Raw genomic sequence first — 22,916 nt, forward strand, 5'->3', positions numbered from 1 at the left:
GATCTTGGCCTGCATATGTGAGATGCAAATAGTTCATTTTGTGTTCTCCTTCGCTTGCTTGGACCAGGAATCTTTGGCTTTAGGAAGGTGTAGGAATTTTAACTTCAAAAAGTTAGGGATCAAAAAGAGTCCATTTAGATGTATTCTACGTCTAAAGTTCAAAGCTAGATTTGAAGTTTGTTTTGATGCCTGTTATTGTTAAATACGATTGAAGATTTTAGGATTAAATTATTAGATTGTCAATTATTTTGACGTTGATTTCACAATGAAACTTAAAAATCACCAGTCTATGTCTATTTATAACCACAAACTGATCAGCATCCCATGTACTTTGTGTCTTAAAAAACATAATACAATCAAGGAGGTTGCCATCACTAGACTTGCTTGTGCTAGTTGAATACAATCTTTAGTAATAACTCTTAAATGAAAATGCTTTCGTACTATAATCTGATTTCTTGAATATTTTTAAGAACAAATTCTATTGTAATTGAAATAATCTCCACTAAGTTCACACCATTATGAGAAAGAAAAATGGAACAAAATACAAGAAACCTCTTGTTCTACAAAAATACTCATTCATTATCCTTAATAAAAATATAAAAGATATTTTATAGATTAACCATCTATATAAAAAGACCAACAAATGTTAGTTCAACTTATTAACGCTTCATTCTTAAAAGCTATTTTTTGAAGAGGTCCAGGTCCAAGGTTCAAACTCAAAAGGTGGTACTTCTCGCCTTTTCCAACTAAAACGAGGAGAGAAGAATAATTGAATAAATAGAATAAGATAAATTGGCAATATTTTATTGGAGTTTTTTTTAAAAAAATAGAAGCAGACCATCCATACAAATTTGGTATGAATAGGTCCAATAAAATTAAAAAATAAAATATCTCTAAAATCTTTCGAAGCAGTTGATACGATGTTCATAGGACGTCCATCAAATGCTGAGCCATGAAAAAGATAACCCAATCTACCATACGATTTATCTCATGGTAGATATCCTTAACTATCAAAGCGTGCAGCCCACCAAGATCCTTTGGATATTGGACAGCTTCTCTAGGATGTTAACAAACTTTTATGCCTTAGTACTTTTTTTTTTTTGATCGGAAGTTTAAAGAAAGAAAAAAAATAATTTATTCTCTCTTGACCGGAAGTATATAGAAGAAAGAAAAAAAAATCTTTTTTTACTATTATATCATTAAAAGGAGCCCAACAAACCTAAGAAAGAAATCAAAAAAAAAATTATCTTTTAATTTTTTTCATCTTTTCTTTTATTTTCATTGATTTTTCCTATCTATAGGAGTCTCAATTGGATGGGGGGTTTAGAGGAGATATTTGAAATAAGTCTTAAGATTAAAATATAATATTAATTTTATTCTTCATTATTAAAAGAGTAAAATGAATATTATAAAAGATCTACTTACTCTCAATTTCTTTTTCTCCAAATCCATTAGATTTAGAGGAGAAAAAAATTATAGATTTGAGAAAGTTTATATTTTTTTCATTTCTTTTTTTTTCTATCTATTTTTTTATAAAAAAAAATTAATAAAAAATAATATTAACTTTTTCCGTCGTTCTTTTCATCCCTCTTCTATTCTTCAATTCGAATGAAGGCGTTAACAAATACTCAAAACTAAAAAGCGGTGGCTAATCTAAAATAGTATTTGCCCTAGGGTTATCGGCAAAGAGAACTCCGAAATGCAATTGACCAAGGTGTTTTCTGTAATTTCGCCTGATCTTCTCGTCTCTCTCCCTCTCCTCTTCTCTCCTCCTCTTGCCCTAATCCCACCCCCTCTCTCTTTCCCTATGTAAGCTCTTTCTAGTGTTTCTGGATATTGTCTCATTATCTCTTAACTTCGTTCAAATCCGCCGTTTTTCTGGTTGATTTCGAGCCTTTGGAAACCCTGGGTTTCCGAATTGCCTTCTCGATCGGCGCCTTCTATCGTTTCGTTGAGTAGTTTCGCATCTGCCGTCTTGACTTGATCGGGAGCAGTAAACTTTTTAAATTTCAATCTCTGTTGGATCGATCTCGGAGATGGATCCGATGGACATCGTCGGGAAGTCAAAAGACGACGTCTCGCTTCCTAAAGGTGTAATTTTTTTTCTTTATTTACCGGCGAACATCAAATAAACGTATCAGTTGGATGATTTATTCTAAGAATTTGGTGGTTTTTATTGTTCTTAATTTCTATGGTTGATTGGAATGGGCGTAAATTATATTTACTGTGTTGTTATACATAGAACATCTTGGTCTTTCATGAAGGGAAAGAGCTTGCAGTCTTTTTGTTGGATATGATTGGTATTTTCAAACTTTCAGGGTTTGAATCCTGCTGTAGTTGTGAGACAGGTCTTTCTGAAATTTCAACTTTGGCATGAAAAAGTATATCATGTCATCCTACGCTTTAAATTCTTTTGTTGGAGACTCATATTTTAATCTGATTGATACATGCTTAGATTTTGATATTGGAAGTCTGAAGGGCTAATCCAACACTTCTAGTGCAACTTTTTTACGAAGTATATTGGCATTATAACTATACATGGAGAGTTCTTAAGCTCATCTGTACAGAAGTCCATGATGACATTCTTGTATTGCCATCTTTTGGTGGTACATATCTATTGCTTTAGCGTTGTCACTATCTTGTATGCTTTGCTATCGCATATCATCCCATAACAGAAAGGTATATCTTACACATAATTTCTTGGTTCGGTCATGTTGATGGCTGAATATTGAAATTGGACCAATTTTTTGGTGATTGATCGATTTCATTTGGGTTGAACTTAACCAAACTGGAGTTACTGGACATGTTCTGAAAATGAGCAGATAACTAGGTATTTTTAGGCAGGGTTTGGATGCATTTTGATGATATGCTAAACATTGTTTAGATTATTTCTGTATGACATCATTAAGACAATTTAGAGATGAAGGATGGCGATGTTCATATTTCAAAGGATATTTATCTGTTTATCTTGTAGTTTTCATCCCTTTAGTTTGAAGCATTTGGTTGCTAACAAATGATCGTTCATTTATAAATGATTAAACATCTTGAGGAAGAAATAAAGATTGAGAGACCTAAAATTGTTCATTTGATTTTGATGAATGAATAAAAGCAATATTAATAGGTGAATTATTTGTTATATTAAAAATTTTTGATCTTATCGATTCATTACTATAAAGCTGCTATTTACTGGTATAATTTCTATTTTCTACCAGATTGTGTGACATCAGTAGATTCCATCCATGCAATAATTTATGGATATTGGATATAAATCCACTGACGCCTTAATTTCAAGCTTGAAGCTAAGAGATATGAAGGTCAATTGAAATGTACCATCCATTGCTACCTTCTAGCAATACCCAAGCTGTCCACCTACCTCTGAGACATTATCCTCTTATGCAGATTGCATTTTTGGTGCATAAATAAGATCCTCTTTTTCTTGGGTAAAAATTCTTGTTATAGAGATTCTTTTTCCAGAATCTTATAATTTTTGAAGCTGCATGTATTTGGTGCATGTGACCTATGCTAATGAAAACCAGGGTATTATACTAATTGGATTCTATTGGCAATTTGAAGTAAATATCTTAGTATATATTCAAAACCACAACCTTAGCTATATGTTTGCAAGTTGCAACTAAAGAACTCCCTTTGTTAGATAGGGTGAAGAAATTTTCTAGTTCTTTTAAATTTTCTAGTTCTTTTTTTAAAATGATTTTGCTATTGTGTCCTACTCACATATTTTTCCTGATACTTTTACAGCAACCATGTTTAAGATTATTAAAGAAATGCTGCCACCTGATGTTCGTGTAGCAAGAGATGCACAGGACCTTCTTGTTGAGTGTTGTGTAGGTAATAATCCATAATGAACATACTTATACCTTTGTGGTTCATTTGTATTTTATATTCTATTTTGAAGTTGCATTTGATTTCATACATGTAAGCCAAGTGAACCTTTTCCTTCTTGGATAGCTTTTTATCTGTAAATATTAGACATGGTGTTCTGTGTTCTCGTTGTTAAGAAATCACATTTTGTATAATAAAGATACCTTATTAATATTAGCATCAACTCTTGGATACTATATCCTCAACTTTATATGGAAAATGACAGTTTATGTGCAGTTTCTAAATATGCATGCATATTTTATCTAACAAAGTTTTGTTTCCCTATCCTTTCCAGGTAAACTTGTAAGGAATTGACAAAATATTTTCTTCTTTTTAAAGATCCGTTGGATCTTCTTCAGAAGTTTATTGTTATTTTAATGATGCCATGATCAGTAAATGTCATTATCCTTTACATTGAGAATTTTCCTGCTGTATTTTATGTAGAGGAGAGTACCAAGTATCGACACAGTATCAGGTTATTTATCGACATGTTCTTAACTACTACAAAATTCTACCTTTTCATATTCAAAGATCCCTTTCCCTGATTTTTCTTCTTATTATTTAGAAGAAGAAAATATTAGAATAAAAACCAGCAGCTGTATCCAACGAGCCTTTTGATAGGGCTGCAACTAACCCAATAAAGTTCAAACTGTCACTTCCAACTCCAGGAGTCCTGAAAGTCTCACCTTAGTAATAAATTATCAATCATTTTTCTACAGCTTCTTTAAAGAGACATCTACTAGGGAGTAACCACCTTTTTTTAACCACTTTCCTAGCAAAGGAACTTTCCTGTATTTTTAAGTCACACCCTCACTGTGAATTTAGAAGGTCTAGCCACTTGCATTCCTTGAAGCTGGTTGAGTGGCAACTTGCTTTGCAGGACTTGGGAATTTTCGCCTGCAAGTGCGTCATCTATGTCGCTCTATTATATTAGCACATCCAATGATTTTAAACAACCAGGTGCCCTTCAGAAATAGATTCTTCAGGTCTGAAAGTCAATGTTAACATTCTTTTGAGTTGAATTAACATGTTCAACTTCTAAATACTGATATTAAAGGCCAGCTGAACGAGTATATTTCACTTTCTTGTGAGGTGACTATTCAACCTGCATGGTCAAGGTGCAACAACAAGGTGGAGAAGCTAGATGAAGCGGCCCAGTGAAACTGAACATAGCCCTTTGAGTAGATTCTATTTCTTGTAATAGAAATTGGAATAAATTTGGGGACTTCCATATTTTTAACACATAACAACTCAATGATAACATTATTGGCTATTTAGGTTTCCAGTGCTGAAAATTGGGGAACCATTTATCTGATTTCATAGAACATGACATCACTCAGGATAATCTTCTTCTTCCTCTTTTTGGGAAGAATATCTAAGTAAATTGATTCTTTTTGAGAGAATTAGGAAATTGATGTGCACCAACATGATCCTTTTCTGTTGTGGACAAAATGGCTTCTCATATGATGATGAGAGTTTAGTAAATAGTAATCAAGAAAGTTCATGCATAATTTGTTAATAGAAACTATTATTCAGATTGTTTGGTTAATAGGAAACTTTGCGTTTGTATTAATTGATGATGGATCAAATGAGAACATCATGTAAGGAGTATAGTGGAAAAATTAGTGCTGCAAACAACATCACAATTATCTCTTTAAAAAAAAATGAATGACTTAAATAAGCTGGAGAGGTATGTGTTGTTATGTAAATGTTGTATATGGATATTTTTTACTTTCTCTGTTATAATAGATTTATTGAGGGAAGGAAAATCATTTAGTTCTTATCAAAGATAGTTAAATGACCTTGCACTTGTGGAGTAAATAAAATTGAAGGCCAAAAAGAAAAGACATCTGATTTTTACTCATTGATATAACCAAGAATACTATGAGTTCTGATGAAATTTGTGAACCATAAAAGTATAGCAACTCTTATGATTGGAAATTCAATTTCTTAGACTTTGATCACAACAGAAAAAACAGCAATTCATGAAAGTGTTTTAGAAGGTTTGTTCTACTATAACTAATTTGAGCAATAGATAGTTCCTACAAACATGTTCTACTTAGGAACATAAAAGATTGACTGCTAGTGCTGGTATATCTTTAGTTTGGATAATTCTAAAAGCTTCATTATCTGATCCTTGGGGACCTAGATATTAATATTAATACTATGCAGATACTTAGGCCTTATTTGAGATTGTTGTTGGTAGTAGAGCTTTTGAAAGTAGAGCTTTCGAGAAGTAGAGCTTTTGAAATTAGAGTTTTTACAAAAAGCTGCTTCTTGTTTGATAACTTCTTTTTTAAAGTGCCTTGGAACTTTAACGTGTGTTTGATAACCAAAATAAAAAGTGCTTTTGGCACGATAAGATGACAATAAAGGATATTGCATAGTATAGTATAATGACTATGATTCGATGGAATATGATATATTATTACATATTAAATATTATTATACTATATAATGATATTATAATATAGTTAATATAATATTGAATAATATAGCATATTAATATGACATAATATGACATGATATAACTATTATTATATAATAATACAATATTATGATTGTAATAATATGTTATATTTTACTTATAATATAATATAGGAATATATTATATTATAATTATGTATTATTACAATGATATAATAGATTATACTATTATAATGTAATAATATAATATAATATAACATAATATATTATTAATTTATTAACATAATATTTAATTTATTATCATAGTATATTATGTTATATTTATAGTATAATGATATGAGATAAGATATAATTATAAGATTTGTTGGTGGGCATCTTGGATACTAAAAAAATTTCATTAAAACCACAATAGCTTTCTATTGTTGGCTAGAAAGCACTTTTGAGGAGAAGCTCCAAACTAAAGCTTTTCCCAGCTAGACCTTTTTAGCTTTTTGGCAAAGCCAAAACAACTTCCATATTTTTTACCAAACACCATTATACCATCCAAAATTGCTTTTGGAAGGCTAGAAAGTGCTTCCTGCATCTCTAAAAACCTTGCCAAACAATGCCTTAGTCATAAACTTCTTTGTAGCATTTGCTCATTCAATCATAATTGAAATGTACAATCAATAAACTTATATGACCTTTGTACATAAGGCTGCCTAGATATGCTTTTACTTCAACTCATATTAGTTCAACTTGTTTTATCATATTTTGGTGTGTCATTGGGTGTGTGCTATTCTGCATATTAAAGAACTGCTTCACTCTACGCACATCATATTGACATCCTACCTCTCCAGATATCTTAAGTTTTCTACCCGGGCTAAGGCACTCAACACATCCATGCATCAGAAATTCAGGATGAGTTTTCTTCAGTAAGATTTAACTAATGAAGGCCTACATTGGAATCAAGGTTTTACATCCCAGCAGGATGGGAGTGTCCCAACTGTCCCATCCTGTTCTTGTGAGAAAATAGGATTAGAAAGGGGTCGAGACTCTAAAACCCATCCATGCAGGGAGAGAAGAAGAAAGAGGAAAAAAATAAACGAAAGATAAAGAAAAGGAAACAATGAAAGAAAATAAAAAGAAGAAAAATGAAAGAAAGGTAAGGAAAGAAGAAATAAAAGAAAGAGAAAGAAGAAGAAAAAAGAAAAAAATAAAGAAAGGGATTAGAAAGAAAACAAAAAGGAAAGGAAGGAAAGAAAGGAATGTAGAAGAAAAGGAAAGAAAATAATGAAAGAAAGAAAAAAGAATGAAAGGAAAGACGAAGAGGAGAGAGACAGAGGTGATCAAGATCACTATCGGGACGGGATGGGACAATGGAGCATCTCATTCCATGGAGAAAGCAGGACACCTCCGTCCCACGAGATTTAAAATCTTGACTGGAATGATATGTTAGTTGGGAAAGTAATAGTAGATGATTTAGGGTTTTAAGTAGAAACCCTAGCTCATTTTATCTGCGAGAACTGTTTTGGTTGATTTTATAACCCAATCTTGAACCATTTCTCATCTGGCCCAGTAAGAAACCGTGAAAATTGGGGTTGCAACTTTCAAGAGAAGTTTTGTTGATAATTTTTCTAGGTAGATTTTACATTCCATAATGATTATTAGATGAGATCAAGTTCTATAAGTGTGGTACTTTGTGATTCTTAGTCTGTAAACAAAACAATGATTTCAAAATAACTGAAGGGAGAAAGAGTGTTCTGATTGGCTTATTTAAGGGCATTTTTTTGGGCTGTTACACAGTTCAAATCCTTAAATTTAGGGAGATTAATCAATTCCAGAGTGTTACAAGGAGAAAAGGTCATTCAAGGAGAAAAATCAAGTAACTCTTCTTTAAGAAAGTGATTCTAGAGCAGTTTTTCCCCCCAAAAGATTGTAGTCATCTTCCTCCTGATTGTCTTTAGTGTATTAGTTAAGAGCATCTGGATGCAGTACGGCGTTGCTTTTTTTGTGGTTTATTTGAATTCCTGCATTGCTAGATTTTGTTGGGAGGATTTTCACAAACTCTTTTTTTTTCTGAGTATGCTCTTTATAATATTTCAGATCTTAACAATATTTTAGTTGTGATATTATGTGTTTCTACTTTAATAAGAAAGAATTCTGATGTCCATTTTAATTTTATCTGGTTTATTCCTTCCCCTAATGCTGCAGTTGTTGTCTTCTTTTCTTTTTATGTTTAAAAAAAAAATGTAAAGAATGGATGCCTCATTTCATTACTGCCTTGTCAATTGAACTGCTGGTGACTTTCTTTTCTTTAACAAATATTGGCAGAATTCATCAACCTTATTTCTTCCGAGTCTAATGAAGTATGTGGTCGAGAGGAAAAAAGAACAATTGCCCCTGAGCATGTTCTCAAGGCTCTAGAGGTTTTACTTCTACAATTCACTTGCCTGAATCATAATTTTTTTTTCTTGTCAACATGTTAACCTGTTTTGTATGATCAAGATGATATGTTGACGGTTATTAGTATTCCAGAGCCAATTTTTATCCTTATGCTCTTTTGTTTCATTTTTCTGATTTCAATCAATGGTTTTAAAATTCCAAATTAGGACATGGGAGTTCAAAGTAGAAAATCATTACTTTCTATTTTATGCTGACAGCAGTCACTTGAAGAACATCTTTTTTTTTTTTCCTTCAAACAGTGTTGGTAGGTTCCCCTCATTCTCAAATCCCTCCTGTCTTACAATAGAAAAACTATATCTACAAATACTATCAGTTTGGCTGCTGTTATTTCATGTCTTAAGAAATGCTTATATTTCTGTAAGAGCGCATGCAAGAAAGAGAAAGGAGAGGGAGAAGAAAGCATTAAGAGCTTTTGTGTGTGAACATTTTCAAGGCTGGAGAGAGAGAGAGAGAGAGAGAGAGAGGGGGGGAGGGGGAGATTAAATTTAAGAAAATTTGAGTTTTGAAAACATGATAATATAGGTTATTAGAATTCCAATAAGAATTTACCTTTCAGTTCAAAATTTCAGTGAATAAGCTGTAGTCATTTGAATTTATGGAAATTTACTAAAATATGTTTGACTGAACCTATATCATGTTCATCCCGCATGAACTATATGCTATTACAAATCTATAGTGTTTCCTTTAAATAGACTGCATTATTCAATAGGTGATCTGCCTTGGCACCACCCTGCCATTTTGGTGTGCCTGGCAGCTACCTGGCCTCTTGTCAGCCTTGGGAACTTATTAGATGATTGCCTTATGATCTTTTCTTTGATTTCTTATTTGCTTTTGTTCTGTCTCTCTATATAATCTTGCCCCTTTCTGTTTTCTCTATTGGAACTGTGTTCCTCCTTCAAAAATGCTTTTTTCTTATCGTCCTTATGATTAAATTTCAAATAGAGTTCTCTAAGCAATAGTAAAAAAAAAACTTTCACAAGGACTTTGATCTTCTCAATCACCTAAGTTGGTCATGGCAAGGAACAATAATTATCTTCTCAATGTAGAAGGATTCAAGGAAACACCTTTTCTATTATCTCTGATCCCTGATTGGCAAAAATTGGATCAGTGAGTGAATCTCAGTGAGAGCCTGGATTTCTGGTACCAATATGGCTGTCTTCCTCTCGGTATTTTTCTCATCTTCCATCTCACATAAACCTTCAGTGGCTTTTGGCAGTGTTGGTATCATAACCCATAATTATCCCTAAGATCCAAGTTTGAGCCTGCACCTTTCTTTTTTTGATGTGTCAAAAGAAAAGAAAAAGAAAAGAAAACAAAGAAAAAACTTAGTTTTGTCTTCTTGGAAATGTTAACTTTATTGATGAAAGATGATAACCTGGACCTAGTTCATTATTTTTCAGGACTTCACTAAGAATATATAAGCACACAATATCATATCGCCATTCTTAGCTGTCATAGTATCCTATTCTCTGTTTTGTGGTGGTGTTTAACTTTCTGAGGTTCGACCGAAGACTTGCCTCAGTGCACACCCAAAATGAAGATAACTCCAACATGTGCATCCACCCACCCTCGCTTGCAAAATGAAAAATAGAAAATAAAAATATTTTTTAAAAAATTTTTACCTCCAAGAAATGATAAAATTTTTGATTCAGCTTAGTTTTCCTATTCTACAAGGATGCATACCTTTTTTAGTTCTTCCACAACTTACCACCAAAAGTGTAGACCACTTACATTTATATATTTCTGCGCACTATGTTGCAGAAAAGGCTGTTTTATCGTGTCTTGTATGGTTCAGTTAGCTGAGCCATAATTCCTTCTATGCTGTAGGCTCTAATATATTTGATTTTACTTGTGATGGCACCAGGTTCTCGGTTTTGGGGACTACATTGAAGAGGTTTATGCAGCATATGAACAGCATAAGCTTGACACTTTGGTACGTCCATCCATTCAAGTTTTTTTGTTTTTAGTTTTTCTGATCTTTATGATATTGCAATTAATAACTCTCCACATTTTACTCCACATTTTGCGAATGTTTCTTTGGCAGGACTCTCCAAAAGTTGGTAAATTTGGAGGAATAGAGATGACTGAGGAAGAAGCATTGGCAGAGCAGCAAAGGATGTTTGCCGAGGCTCGTGCTAGAATGAACAACGGAGCTAGTGTACAGAGGCAGTCAGATTCAGATCGCAGTTTAGATGGCTAATATTAAACCCCAGCACTATATATCATCTGTTAAGTGTCTTGGTCATAGCTTCAATGAAACTTAGTGTGTGCCTGACTTTTGGATTGCACTTTTGTGCTTCTAGTTATGAATTTTGTAAATTGGATGCTCTCTCAGTACGGTTAGAAACACCAAGACATGAACACTGCTTTTTTTTTTTTGGGTAAATATGGACACTGCTTTTTCAAAGTATATATATGCATGTAATGTTCTGTTTTTTGCTCCTTTCGAGAGCTTGGTGGACTCTTCTCCTTTTTCTCCAGTGATGCTCTCTGTTATCTGTACTATGATACATTAGAATACATTTGAACTTCCAGGTGAGCAAGTTGGAAAAAAGAAAATTATGATTAAGATGTATTCAGTGCAGGATGATGCAATCGATCCAAAATTAGTTGATCCACTGTATCATCAGCCGTTGATATTGCAAGATATTACCTTTTCTTTTCCTTTCGTAAGAGATATGCTCCCATTTACATGGCACGTTTATGCGATCATCCATTTACATCCACGGTGATTTACTCGGTGTAGTTCAAGGCCTGACCTTTCGAGTTCTTGATTCAAGTCTGAAAAGCTATTAAACCGGTGGTTAAGTCCATAATAAGAGTTGGGCTAGGTCCCTGTAGTTGGGGTCGTACAGGGAGCTGTTAAATTTTGGAGAGAAGTAGGTCTCTTTCTACTTATTGAACAAGTACTCTTATAGAATTATTTTTGGGTAAAATCTTTCAAATATATATATATATATGTATGTATGTATGTATGTATGTATGTATGTATTTCTTCTCATGGTTATGTTTTCGAGATAGATAGATTGTTACTAGATTTATTTCTCTAAAAGATTAAGGTTTGAGAACTCATTAGTTAGTTAACATGATAATTAGAGTCAAGTTTGTTGAAGATTGTGACATCAAATTCTCTCTAAGTAATTACTTTGTCTAATAAAACATGTTTGTCATCTTGTCCTCCTAGATTTGGGGAGTTCATTTCATGTGTATGAAAAGTTTGCTCTTTCATGTGGTAGGAGAGGATCAGCATAACTAAAGGGAACTGGTACTCTCTATCAAGTCGGAATGAGTTGGGGGTTGGTTGAATGCTAAGGTCCCAAGCCAACATTATGTGAGTCTAAAATACTTTTTCAGGTACATTGATAGGCACCTCAAAGCCTTTTTCTTAATGAAATAAAGAGTTTGGTATTATGAGGTCTAGTGCTTAGTTAGCAGCACCATCTTTGGAAGATGGAGAAGTATTTAATAAATAAAGAGCTTCTTACTTCATTGGGAGCTTAGTGGTTAGTTAGCAATATGTTTTTGAAAATGAATGTCTAGTTATCAAGTCAAGTGTTTCATACCTCATTAAGTTTTACAATACAACTTTTCAGCAAGCAAGGTGTCTTTATATATGATATAATAGCAATCATTCTTGTGGAAATAGAGAGAAGGTATTGTTTGAGAGAAGTCACAACTATAGGCTTGCATATACCATTGACATAATTAATTTAACTGTTAACATTAAAATAATTAAGTAAACTTAGCCTCTCATGTGGGCCTATTATTAAAAACAAAGAACAAGTCGCTATTAATATTATTTGACATTTCTTCACATAATTGGTCTTTTATAAAGAATTTATCACATGATATTGGTAAAATATAGTCTCCTCAAATTTGATGCAATCAATCATCAAGCAAATTAAGTCACATGCTCCAGAGTTGTAATGCCACCGACACAAATGCACAATTGTTAGTAGTAATATTTTCATGCATTATGTGAAAGGTCAAAACTTAAGGAAGTACTAACGAAATAAATATTGAAGATCAAGTGGATGCTCTCTTAATTCAGTTTGGTAGGTCATATGTGGAAAATTCTATTAGATTGGCATATATTATGCATATGATCTCTCCTATAATTCAAGAGAGAGAGAGAGAGAGTGCCAACAGATGAAAAGAAAAGGCGTTTGCATTGTGACAAGCACAAGACGTGTTCATCCCATAAAAAAAAAAAATATGAGCACACATTACACTCCAAGTATATTTTTTGTTGGTTTTTTCTGTTTCCACAATTTGATCATTCTGAGGTCGGCATAATCTAATGGAGAAATTATTGCATGGACTAAATGCTGTGGACCAGTCTAAATCTCGCGGATAGCAGGTATCTTTCCTTTGGTCTTGAATTATTTAAATAGAAGATAATGTTACGAGAGACTACCATTGGACTGGTCCACTGGACGGCGCCCATCTAATAATTAGAAATGTAAGGGCCACGTATGCGTGACGTCAAGAACGATCCACATTATCTTCCATTTTATTCATGGGAATTAGTGGCGGAGGGGCATCAGTGGGTCCATCTTTTCTGAGGTTCTCCACCCTTCGATCTTTTTTAACTTGCCTTGGTACCGCACTAAGGCTGAGGAAATGGACAAAGCATGGCCAGTTGGCCCAGTTCCTAATGGGAATAATCTTATCCAAGAATATCGTATTCTTTGGTGCAGATACGGAAAGTGCAAATATTGTGTACCAAATGAGAAATTTGTATTCAAAGCTTCCCATTATTTTTATCTCTTATTTATTTATGTAACCATATACATATACAAAATATATACATACATACATACATACATACATATATATATATATAGAGAGAGAGATTGAGCTTCGATTGATTGGATCTCAATCTAAATCCGATCGGATTCTCGTCCGTTAGATTGGCACGCATCTCAAAGCATGAGAAAATGACTGATGAATGGCATGAATTATCGTCTGACATGAATTGGTTAAAAAAAAAAAAAGCTCAACTTTGAATGGGATGCGATGTAAGGCCCTCTTCCTGTCTATTCTCCCTCTCCTTTTCAAAATAGTCACCTTTTTCTCTCCCCAAAACCCATATTTCTCTCTCCCTCTCTGGCTAGCATTCTCGTCTCCTCCGAAACCCCCCACCCGCGGCCACCGTCATGTTTGCTTCTCTCTCTCTGGTCACTGTCCTTGTCTCTTCTGACAACCCCTCTACTCGTGACTACTATCCTCTCTTCTTCTCTCTCTTTGGCCACCATTCTCGTCTCCTTTGAAACCCCTCTACCCACAGCCACCGACCTTTCTTCTTCTCTCTCTCCAATGGCCACCGTCCTCTCTTTTTCTCTCTCTCTCCAACCATCGTTCTCATCTCCTCCGAAACCCCTCAATCCGCGGCCATCATCCTCTCTTCTTCTCTCTCTGCGGCCACCATCATCGTCTTCTCCGAAACTCCCCACCCACAGCCACCATCCATGTCTCCTCTGAACCCCCACTACAAGAAATTTAGTTTTTTGTGACAAGCAATGTTGTCACTGAAACTTGGAATATTGTCACTGATGAATTTCTCTGACAACAAACTATTGTCACTAGCCGGGCGCAATTACTTCATCGCTAAAACCATTTATGACAACTTAAATTTCTTGTCATTGAATCATTTTTTTTCTGTGACAATAGAGCTTGTCACTTAATGTACTTTTTGCTGTCACCAATACAATGAAATGGGCATGCCTTGAAGGATCTTGTGACAATAGTAAATCTATTTAGAGACGAGTTCTCTTATTGCAGAAAAGTTTTACAGAGACAAGAGTTTCACTTGTCACTGAAAATAAAATTTGTGACAACTTAACTTGTCACAGAAACAAATCATTCTTATCACAATACAATAACGTAAATTGGTTTTGGGACAATAATGACTCTGTTTAGTGATAAAGTTTCTTGTTACTGAAATAGCTTAAAGTGACAAGAACTTTTGTTGTCACTGAAAATAAAATTTGTGACAACTTAACTTGTCACAGAAATAAATCATTCTTGTCACAATGCAATAACGTAAATTGGTTTTGGGATAATAATGACTCTGTTTAGTGATAAAGTTTCTTGTCACTGAAATAGCTTAAAGTGACAAGAACTTTTGTTGTCATGGAAAATCTCATATGTGACAACTTGTTATTGTCACTAAAATTTAGTATATATGACTACAGAAATTCATCTCATTCACAAGCAAACTAAGAATCCAAATACATCTTTCTCAATGTTTGCATTTCAGTAGATATCCAAAATAAAAATCACAAGATAGTACCAGTAGTTCATAAGCACTCCATATGCTATTTAATTGATCAAAACCAACAGTACATGATCCAAGACATCCAAGGAATTTTCAATTTCACTGTTTGAAATTCGACAGAACATCCAAAATTAATTTAAAAAAAACACTGACTAGTACCTATAGTTCATAAGCACCCTACATTCTACTTAACTGATCAAAACTAACAGCCTATGACATCCATATTTTCAAATTGAAGCTAGTTGATGTACTCCCATACTGCCAATAGAAGTAGCTGCCCATATTATTCCTGCATATAAACAAGGTTTGGATTAGTAAATGATTGGCTAGAATAAAGTTTTGAGTAATTAAAGTCTAGCAACCTCTAGATAAGCAACAGATTATCCACTAAAAATTTTTAAAAAAAAATAAGGCAACTTTTTTTGCATATAATTTGTAAATTTATACCTCATATTGAAAAGTTGAAACAACAAGAAAAGTTTTCAATCCATGTTTTCAATGGATTACACAAGAAATGAGCTCAGGCATGTTAGCAATTAAACTTCTAAAATAAAAAATTAAAAAAAAAAGAATTGACTATATATTAAGAATCTCAATTCAAAGTTGCCATTCCTAGAATTATAAAAAATTATGGATCTCACACTCTTAGAATGCAGCACTGTACCTAAGTATACTATAGCTGATTGGTTGTTGTTTATATTCCTCTCTTATAGATCATTGAAAACAAGAAAAAAAAATATCATATTTAACTTTTCTACTTTCTTAAAAGTAAAAAATTCTTACTTGGTCAAGGTTCATGCATTGAGGAAGATGAAGCTCTTGATTGGGAGAAAGTTTCAAAAAAGGCAGCAAAGCGAGCTTGGATCATAGCATTAACTTTTTCATTAACTTGTTCCTCCATTTGAGCTTGAATCTCAGCTCTAACCTCATCTTGCAATTGAGCTCGAACGTCTTCTCTAATGCTATCCACCAACGATTCCTTAGCTTGTTCGACAGCTCTTTGTACCTCTTCTTGCACATTTTCATTATACCTAACTCTCTTAGATGGTGCCTTCTTTCCAACACCTTTGCCACGAAAATAACCAGACTTTTGGCCAAGTACTTGCAGTAATATGTCATCACGAGTCATTTGGGATTCATTCTCTTGTGTTTGTTGAACAACCTCCTCAAGTTGTTCCTGCAATAAATTATCAAAGATTAGATGCCAAAATAATGAATAATGAATTTTAAGAACAGTAAGAAAAGTTTTTTAACTAACATGGATCTCCTTGGATTTAGGGTCAGACCATACTAATTCTCCTTCTTTATTTTTCTTAGTGTGCTGAATCAACCAAACCTGATCTGGTGGTGCTTTTTCACCTGTTTCTGGGTCCCTCTGAAATGAATCACAAAAAAATAAGTGTTTTATTTAGAAGTTCCTAAAACTATGTTAAATCTTCAATTTATTCTAAAAACTTACAGTTGATTCTTCAACTTCAACATAAGATCGGGTGCCACATGAATGCTTAGTAACTAGCTTTGCCCTATTTGCTGCATTTCGCTTGCTTACTTTCTACAAACAATTGATACATGCAACTAACATCATCTATAAATCCAAAATGATGATGTATATATTTTAAATATAAATTAAATTTTAATTTGCAAAAACCTGAAAAGCATCAGAGCTGAAGTATGCCATCATATATTTTCAATCTTCTGGAGTAACATCTTCAGGAATATTAGCCAACCTCTCCTCATCAGTTCTAAATTTCTTATATAAATCATGCAAGCGATTTCTCCAACCTCTATAAAGTCGTTGCATGGTGGCCAAGACAAAAGCACATAAACGATATTCATTCCTATCATCTTCCATCTTAAACTTCTCCTAAAAGACACAAACAATGTAAATTGTATGTTAATATATATAAATAGAAATAAACAAGATACTAAAATCAATCATAAATATTTAATTTACCTTTACTTGTAGCCACATTCGCTCATCTACTCTATTTGCCACATCTGGCCAATTTTTGGCAGTTAATGGAGCTTGTGTCCTGACAACATAACCACAAAAATTGACAATATCTCTAGCATTTTCTCCTACTGCTCTCAGTATATCATGAGGGATGCTAACTTTCAATGGTCCATTCTTTGTTCTCATATCAACCTTAATACATTTGTAACGCCCACGCACATTCTTACTTGAAACAGTTGCTATAGAAAATAAATTACAATTAGTATAACTAAATTTAAGTAGAATAAATTAAAAGTTTCAGCTATAAATAAAATATTATTATACCAGCATTACTACAATGACTAGAAACTCTTGGTTGAGTTTGAAGTTGCTGTCCATGGGATTGACTTTGCTGCAATTCAAGCATCTGGTCTTGGTGTTCATTTGTCTGCTGGTTTTGTTGGTCCCAAAGTTGTGCCTCTTCTTGTGATTGATTTCGCCGCAGCCTTTCTTGATGAGGTGATGTAACTTCATTTGTTTGAAATCTTATATCAATAACAAGGCATTGTCCTCGTCCACCAATTCATGCACCTCTTCCTCTACATCTAACCATTTCCTAATAAAAACAATAAGCAAGCTTTTTAGTAAAAGTTCAACTAATTATCAGCAACATCTACTAAATGCACAAAAAAATATGAATATGCCATCAGAAGATACAAAAATAACATGAACACAATAAAATGATTTAAATTAAAATACCTGTTGGTCATCACATAATGTTTCTTCTTCCAACATGACAAAAAATAAAATTCTAATTACAAATAGGCTAATCATCAGGACTATATTCATCAGAACTGTATTCATCATGGTTGTTTTGATCATCATCTGTTTTGCTTTCAGCTTCTTCTATCTCATCATCATTAATAAAATCATCTAATGTCAGATTCTCTCTATTTGTGTCATTGTTGGGTGAAAAGCTTTGTGGTTGAAGATCATCTCGATGTAGCACTCCTATCAACTCATCATTGTTCATGACTTGGCCATATTGAAAATTTTATTCTTGTTCCTCTTGTTGGTAGACATCATCTTCGATCAAACTATCATCATCATCATCATCATCTGCATCATTATCTACAGATGGCACATCATAAGCATCACGTGGATAAGTTTTTACCACAACAAGCCAATTGCTATCAACTAAATCTTCTACATAGAACACTTGTTGAGCTTGAGAAGCCAACACAAAAGGCTCATTGGTGTTCAAAGATCCATGGATATTTACGCTTATATATCCATAGTTGTCAACCCTATATTCTCGTCCCAATCGGCCAACATCCCACCAGTGACATTTGAAAAGAACTACTTTTTTATTTCCCACATACAACAATTCAAAAATATCTTCCAACACTCCATAGTATTCTTTATCAGCAGATGTATCATCTCCTTTTACAAGCACTCCACTATTCTGACTTTTTCACCCAATTGCACGATCTCTTGCATGAAATCTGAATCTATTGACAATGTAAGTTCCATATCTATGAACTATTTTGAGCGGTCCAACAGCCAAGCTTAGAAGATCTTCACTTGCTTTGCCTTTAGCTTTAAGCTTTGAAACCTATTTAAGATTAATAAATTAATCTATTATTAGCATAAATAAAAGTAACTTAAAGTATTTACCTATATTATATGATACCTACACGTTCATAAAACCAATCTGGAAATTCCTTGTGATGTCTAGCCAGGACATTTCTTGAGCTCGCCTCTTCCAATTCTTTTTTATGCTCCCTATGAATGACATAATTAATCAATAATAAAGATGATTGAAGTAGAAACAAAGTTCTTTGAAGATTTTCATAATAACAAGATTTTGTTCTTACTCAATATATGACCAAACTTTCTCACAGTTTCGAAGAACATATGCTTGAGCTTGTGTAAACTCCTGAGCGTTAAGCTCATAAGACTTAAAAGCTCCTTTTGCACAGTCATCTTTGGCAAAGATTGATAGTCCTTGGTATGAAGTAGCTCCATCATCATTTCGTGGGACTCGATTAAATTTTGTTTCAACACTATTCAAATACCTAGAACAGAATGTAAGGCATTCATTTGCAAGATAACCTCTTGCAATTGACCCCTCTGGACGAGCTTTGTTTCAGACATAAGACTTTAATGTTAGCAAATATCTAGATTCAAAAGATATTAAATAAGTCAAAAATAATACAAAAAAAAATTACATTTAAGTTTCAAAAAGTTAAGGATTACCTTTCAACTGGATACATCCATCTATATTGGACCGGTCCACCAATTTTAGCCTCGCTTGCCAAGTGAATTGGTAAATGAATCATAATATCAAAGAAAGCTGGTGGGAATATTGTTTCAAGTTTACACAGAGTCATAACAATGTCATCCTCCAACTGTTTTAGATCTTGAACTTTTAACGACTTTGAGCATAAGTTTCTAAAGAAGTTACTTAGCTCAATCAATGGCTCACAAACAAACTTAGGCAATAATCCCCGAATGGCAACTGGAAGTATTTGCTGCAAAAGGATATGATGGTCATGGCACTTTAAGCCAGAAATCTTCTTCTCATTTATATTCACACATCTTGATATGTTAGAAGAGAATCCATCAGGGACCCTTAGATTAGATAAGAAATTGCAAAAGGCTATCTTCTCTTGTGGGGATAATGTATAAGTTGCAACTGGCATCTTCAATTTATCATTTTCAATATAAGGATGAAGATTGTGCCTAATGTTCATATCTACAAGGTCAAAACGGCCCTTCAATGTATCTTTTGTCTTTCCTTTTATATCCAGCACAATTCCTAAAATGTTAGAAGAAACGTTTCTCACAATATGCATCACATCAAGATTATTGCGTAATTTCAGATCCTTCCAATAAGGCAATTGAAAGAATATACTCTTCTTCCTCCAATTGTAAACATCATTAAAATCATCACGCTTACGCTTTTGACCCTTCCCAAAAGTAACTTTTTTTAACTTACGCAGCTGATCCAACACATCATCACCAGTTAGTACCTTAGGTGCATCTCTATATTCACATTTTTTATCAAAAGATCTTTTATTATGTCGCTATGAATGATTTTTGGGTAAGAACCGACGATGCCCCATGTAACAAATCTTACTTCGTATTGAAAGAGAGCAAGTGTCTTTGTGGCAACAAGGACAAGCTAGTTTTCCTTTAGTCATCCATCCAGACAAATTACCATATGCGGGAAAATCATTAATAGTCCAAAGGACAGCAGCATGTAAGTTGAAATTTTGTCGTGTATGAGCATCATATGTCTCTACTCCTATATCCCATAACTCCTTCAACTCTTCAATTAAAGGCTGTAGATATACATCAATGTCATTTTCGGGGCACTTAGGACCTGGAATAAGAAGTGTCATCATAAAATAAGGATCTTTCATACACTGCCATGGAGGTAAATTATATGGAATCAACACAACTGGCCATATCCTATGAGGGGTAGACATATTTTCAAATGGTTGGAAGCCATCACTTGCAAGACCAAGCCTAACACTCCAAGGATCTACAGAAAAAGACTTGTACTTATCATCAAAGGATTTCCAAGCGAATGAGTCAGCTGGATGTCTTAATATGCCATCATTTATCCTTTTCTCCTCATGCCATCTCATATCCTTTGCAGTGATTTTAGACATATACAACCTCTGGAGTCTTGGTTTTAAAGGAAAATAATGTAAAATCTTGTGAGGGATATTGCACGTTCTGCCTTGATATTTTCAACGGGATAAGTTACATACAGGACATACGATTGCATTGGCATGCTCTCCCCAATATATAACACAATCATTCAAGCATGCATCTATTTTTATATGTTCAAGTCCCAAATCCTGAATAAGCTTCTTAGCTTCATAAAATGAGTTTGGAACTAAGGCACCATTTGGAAGAACTTCCTTAAAAACCTTCAGCAACTTATCCATTGATGTATCACTCCAATTATTAGAACATTTTAAATGGAGTAACTTCACAGCAAAGGATAATTTGGAGACCTTGTCACATCCAGGATACAAATTTTTATCGGCATCTTTAAGCAACCTGTAAAAGGCTGCTGCTTCCAGATTTGGTTCTTGGGGTTCATATCCTTCATTCACATCATCTCTTTCAACATCAGTATTTATGAAAGCACATGCATCATGAACCATTCCAATTAAGTCATCATAATCTGTATTTTCTTCCTCATCTAAATTGTCTCTACTATTAGCATTGCATTCCTCTAAATTTTTCTCAATTGTCTCACCATGATAAACCCAATGTTTATAACTTTTCATAATTCCATTTCGGATCAAGTGAGCCCTCACTTCATGTCGGCCCTTAAAGACTGTATTTCTACACTTAGTACAAGGACATCGTATTCTATCACTAACAGTTGGCTGACCAAAAGCAAAGTTAAGAAACGAATGGACTCCATTTATATATTCCATACTTGCTCTGTCATTAAGTTTCATCCAGTTCTTATCTGACATTATGTCCTGCACATTATAATAGACAATAAAATAATATCAACTATAATAAAATGAATTGTTATGGTAAAACTACAATCAGCAGGTAGCGTAAGAATTAGAAAGATAATTGAACATAAAAAATTGAGGTTCGTAAGATGCTTATTTTAACAACAAATATATAATTTAAAGTCCTATATACAGTAGTTCATATTCATATCATCAATAGAACAGAGCTCCATAAATTGAATCGAAAAGTCTCAAAAAAAATTATTCTGGCCCCATATGAGAGTTCAGAAAGGTGGAAATTAGCCTACTACAAGTCTCACACCATGGATTCAGTATCATATTCATATGGATAATATCCATAAGCCAATTCATGAAGGAAATGAAGAGGTATAAATCAAAAGTTTGAGTAGGCCAAAGAGTTCAAACCAAGGGGGAAACGGGATCTAGACAAAAATACACAACCATCCTTGCCATGCTCGATTTTAAACTAGCTAAACGAATTAGCACCCAGTCCTTTCTGTCACTAGCTTGATCTGTTATTTATATTTCTCTTTTCAGAATAAAGGTGTCATGAAGAAGTGTTGTGGGTGATGTATGATGGTGAGCGAAAGCTATAAGGGAGAAAGAAAGTCTACAAATAATTTCCTCCATTGGTTTTGCTTTGCTTGTAAGCTAAGGGAGCAAAAAAAGTTTACTTCAAAAAAAAACAAAAGGGAACAAGGAGAGTGTGCCAAATCATCATTTGCTTCACTTGTATACAATCATACCTGCAAACATATTATAAATACAGAGGACAACCAAATAAGATTTGTAATCAAGGTTTATGTAACCATTTTTTATGAGGTGTCCATGCTAATAAATCACTTCCCAAAGTAGGTTAGGGAAGGATTTGGGCCCAAATATCTCATAAAACAACCAAGAACCTTTACCAAATAGATAAGTTGGTCCCTTTAACTAAATGAAAAAGAAAAAAAAAAGGTACCTCCAATTTGTCCTCACTTTTAAGGACCAGGGGAGGGTTGGCTGTTGAAATTTGCATCACCCGAGTGGTGCCCCATCTTACTTCTAGAGCAATCACAAGGAGAGCAGTACCCATTCTCTCAGATTAATCAAGCAGAAAATTATTAATACAGTTGAACTATTCAATCAGTCTAAGCTTTTGTATAGTAACATTCCTCCATCCTATATATATTCTCCTGTATTTATTCAACCCATATCACACGTCTGGATCTTACATCTGAGACTCACTGCCTGATGAACAGATTGGTATCATATTCATATTATCATGAGAACACAACTCCATAAACTGATAGTTAGGAGCCAAAAAAAAAATGGAGCTTGGAAGTCTGACACCATGGATTTAGTATCATATTCGTATTATCATTTGAATAGAACTTCATAAATTGAAAATAAAGAAACCAAAGAAAAATCTTTTCAATCAAAAATCCCCAAACCCTACAAA

General features: G+C 33.7%; 3 protein-coding genes across 4 annotated transcripts; 1 reads left to right on the forward strand and 2 right to left on the reverse strand.

Moving 5' to 3' along the window:
• The first annotated feature begins 1,785 nt into the window (after window positions 1–1,785).
• On the forward strand, window positions 1,786–11,194 carry LOC105058046 (protein Dr1 homolog). 2 transcript variants are annotated; one of them, XM_010940822.3, is made up of 5 exons: window positions 1,786–2,091; window positions 3,757–3,846; window positions 8,620–8,714; window positions 10,616–10,684; window positions 10,796–11,194. In XM_010940822.3, exons 1-5 carry the CDS (start codon window positions 2,037–2,039, stop codon window positions 10,949–10,951), a joined length of 465 nt encoding a protein of 154 aa, XP_010939124.1. In that variant the 5' UTR covers window positions 1,786–2,036; the 3' UTR covers window positions 10,952–11,194. The 2 variants fall into 2 exon arrangements, with proteins under 2 accessions (XP_010939124.1, XP_073105572.1); XM_073249471.1 differs by lacking the exon at window positions 1,786–2,091 and adding an exon at window positions 3,325–3,440.
• Window positions 11,195–15,195: 4,001 nt separating this feature from the next.
• LOC140854086 (uncharacterized) lies at window positions 15,196–16,889 on the reverse strand. Its single transcript, XM_073249509.1, has 5 exons — window positions 16,680–16,889; window positions 16,491–16,583; window positions 16,290–16,406; window positions 15,815–16,208; window positions 15,196–15,320 (listed from the first exon to the last, which is right to left on the reverse strand). Exons 1-4 carry the CDS (start codon window positions 16,710–16,712, stop codon window positions 15,819–15,821), a joined length of 633 nt encoding a protein of 210 aa, XP_073105610.1. The 5' UTR covers window positions 16,713–16,889; the 3' UTR covers window positions 15,196–15,320; window positions 15,815–15,818.
• A 1,129-nt stretch (window positions 16,890–18,018) lies between these two features.
• On the reverse strand, window positions 18,019–22,550 carry LOC140853964 (uncharacterized). The gene is made up of 8 exons (XM_073249080.1): window positions 22,437–22,550; window positions 20,756–21,475; window positions 20,181–20,653; window positions 19,224–20,012; window positions 18,842–19,042; window positions 18,662–18,749; window positions 18,526–18,579; window positions 18,019–18,429 (listed from the first exon to the last, which is right to left on the reverse strand). Exons 1-8 carry the CDS (start codon window positions 22,548–22,550, stop codon window positions 18,019–18,021), a joined length of 2,850 nt encoding a protein of 949 aa, XP_073105181.1.
• Between the last annotated feature and the right edge of the window lie 366 nt (window positions 22,551–22,916).

The sequence above is a fragment of the Elaeis guineensis genome, chromosome 15 (genome assembly GCF_000442705.2).
Source record: "Elaeis guineensis isolate ETL-2024a chromosome 15, EG11, whole genome shotgun sequence".
NCBI classification, from domain to species: domain Eukaryota; kingdom Viridiplantae; phylum Streptophyta; class Magnoliopsida; order Arecales; family Arecaceae; genus Elaeis; species Elaeis guineensis.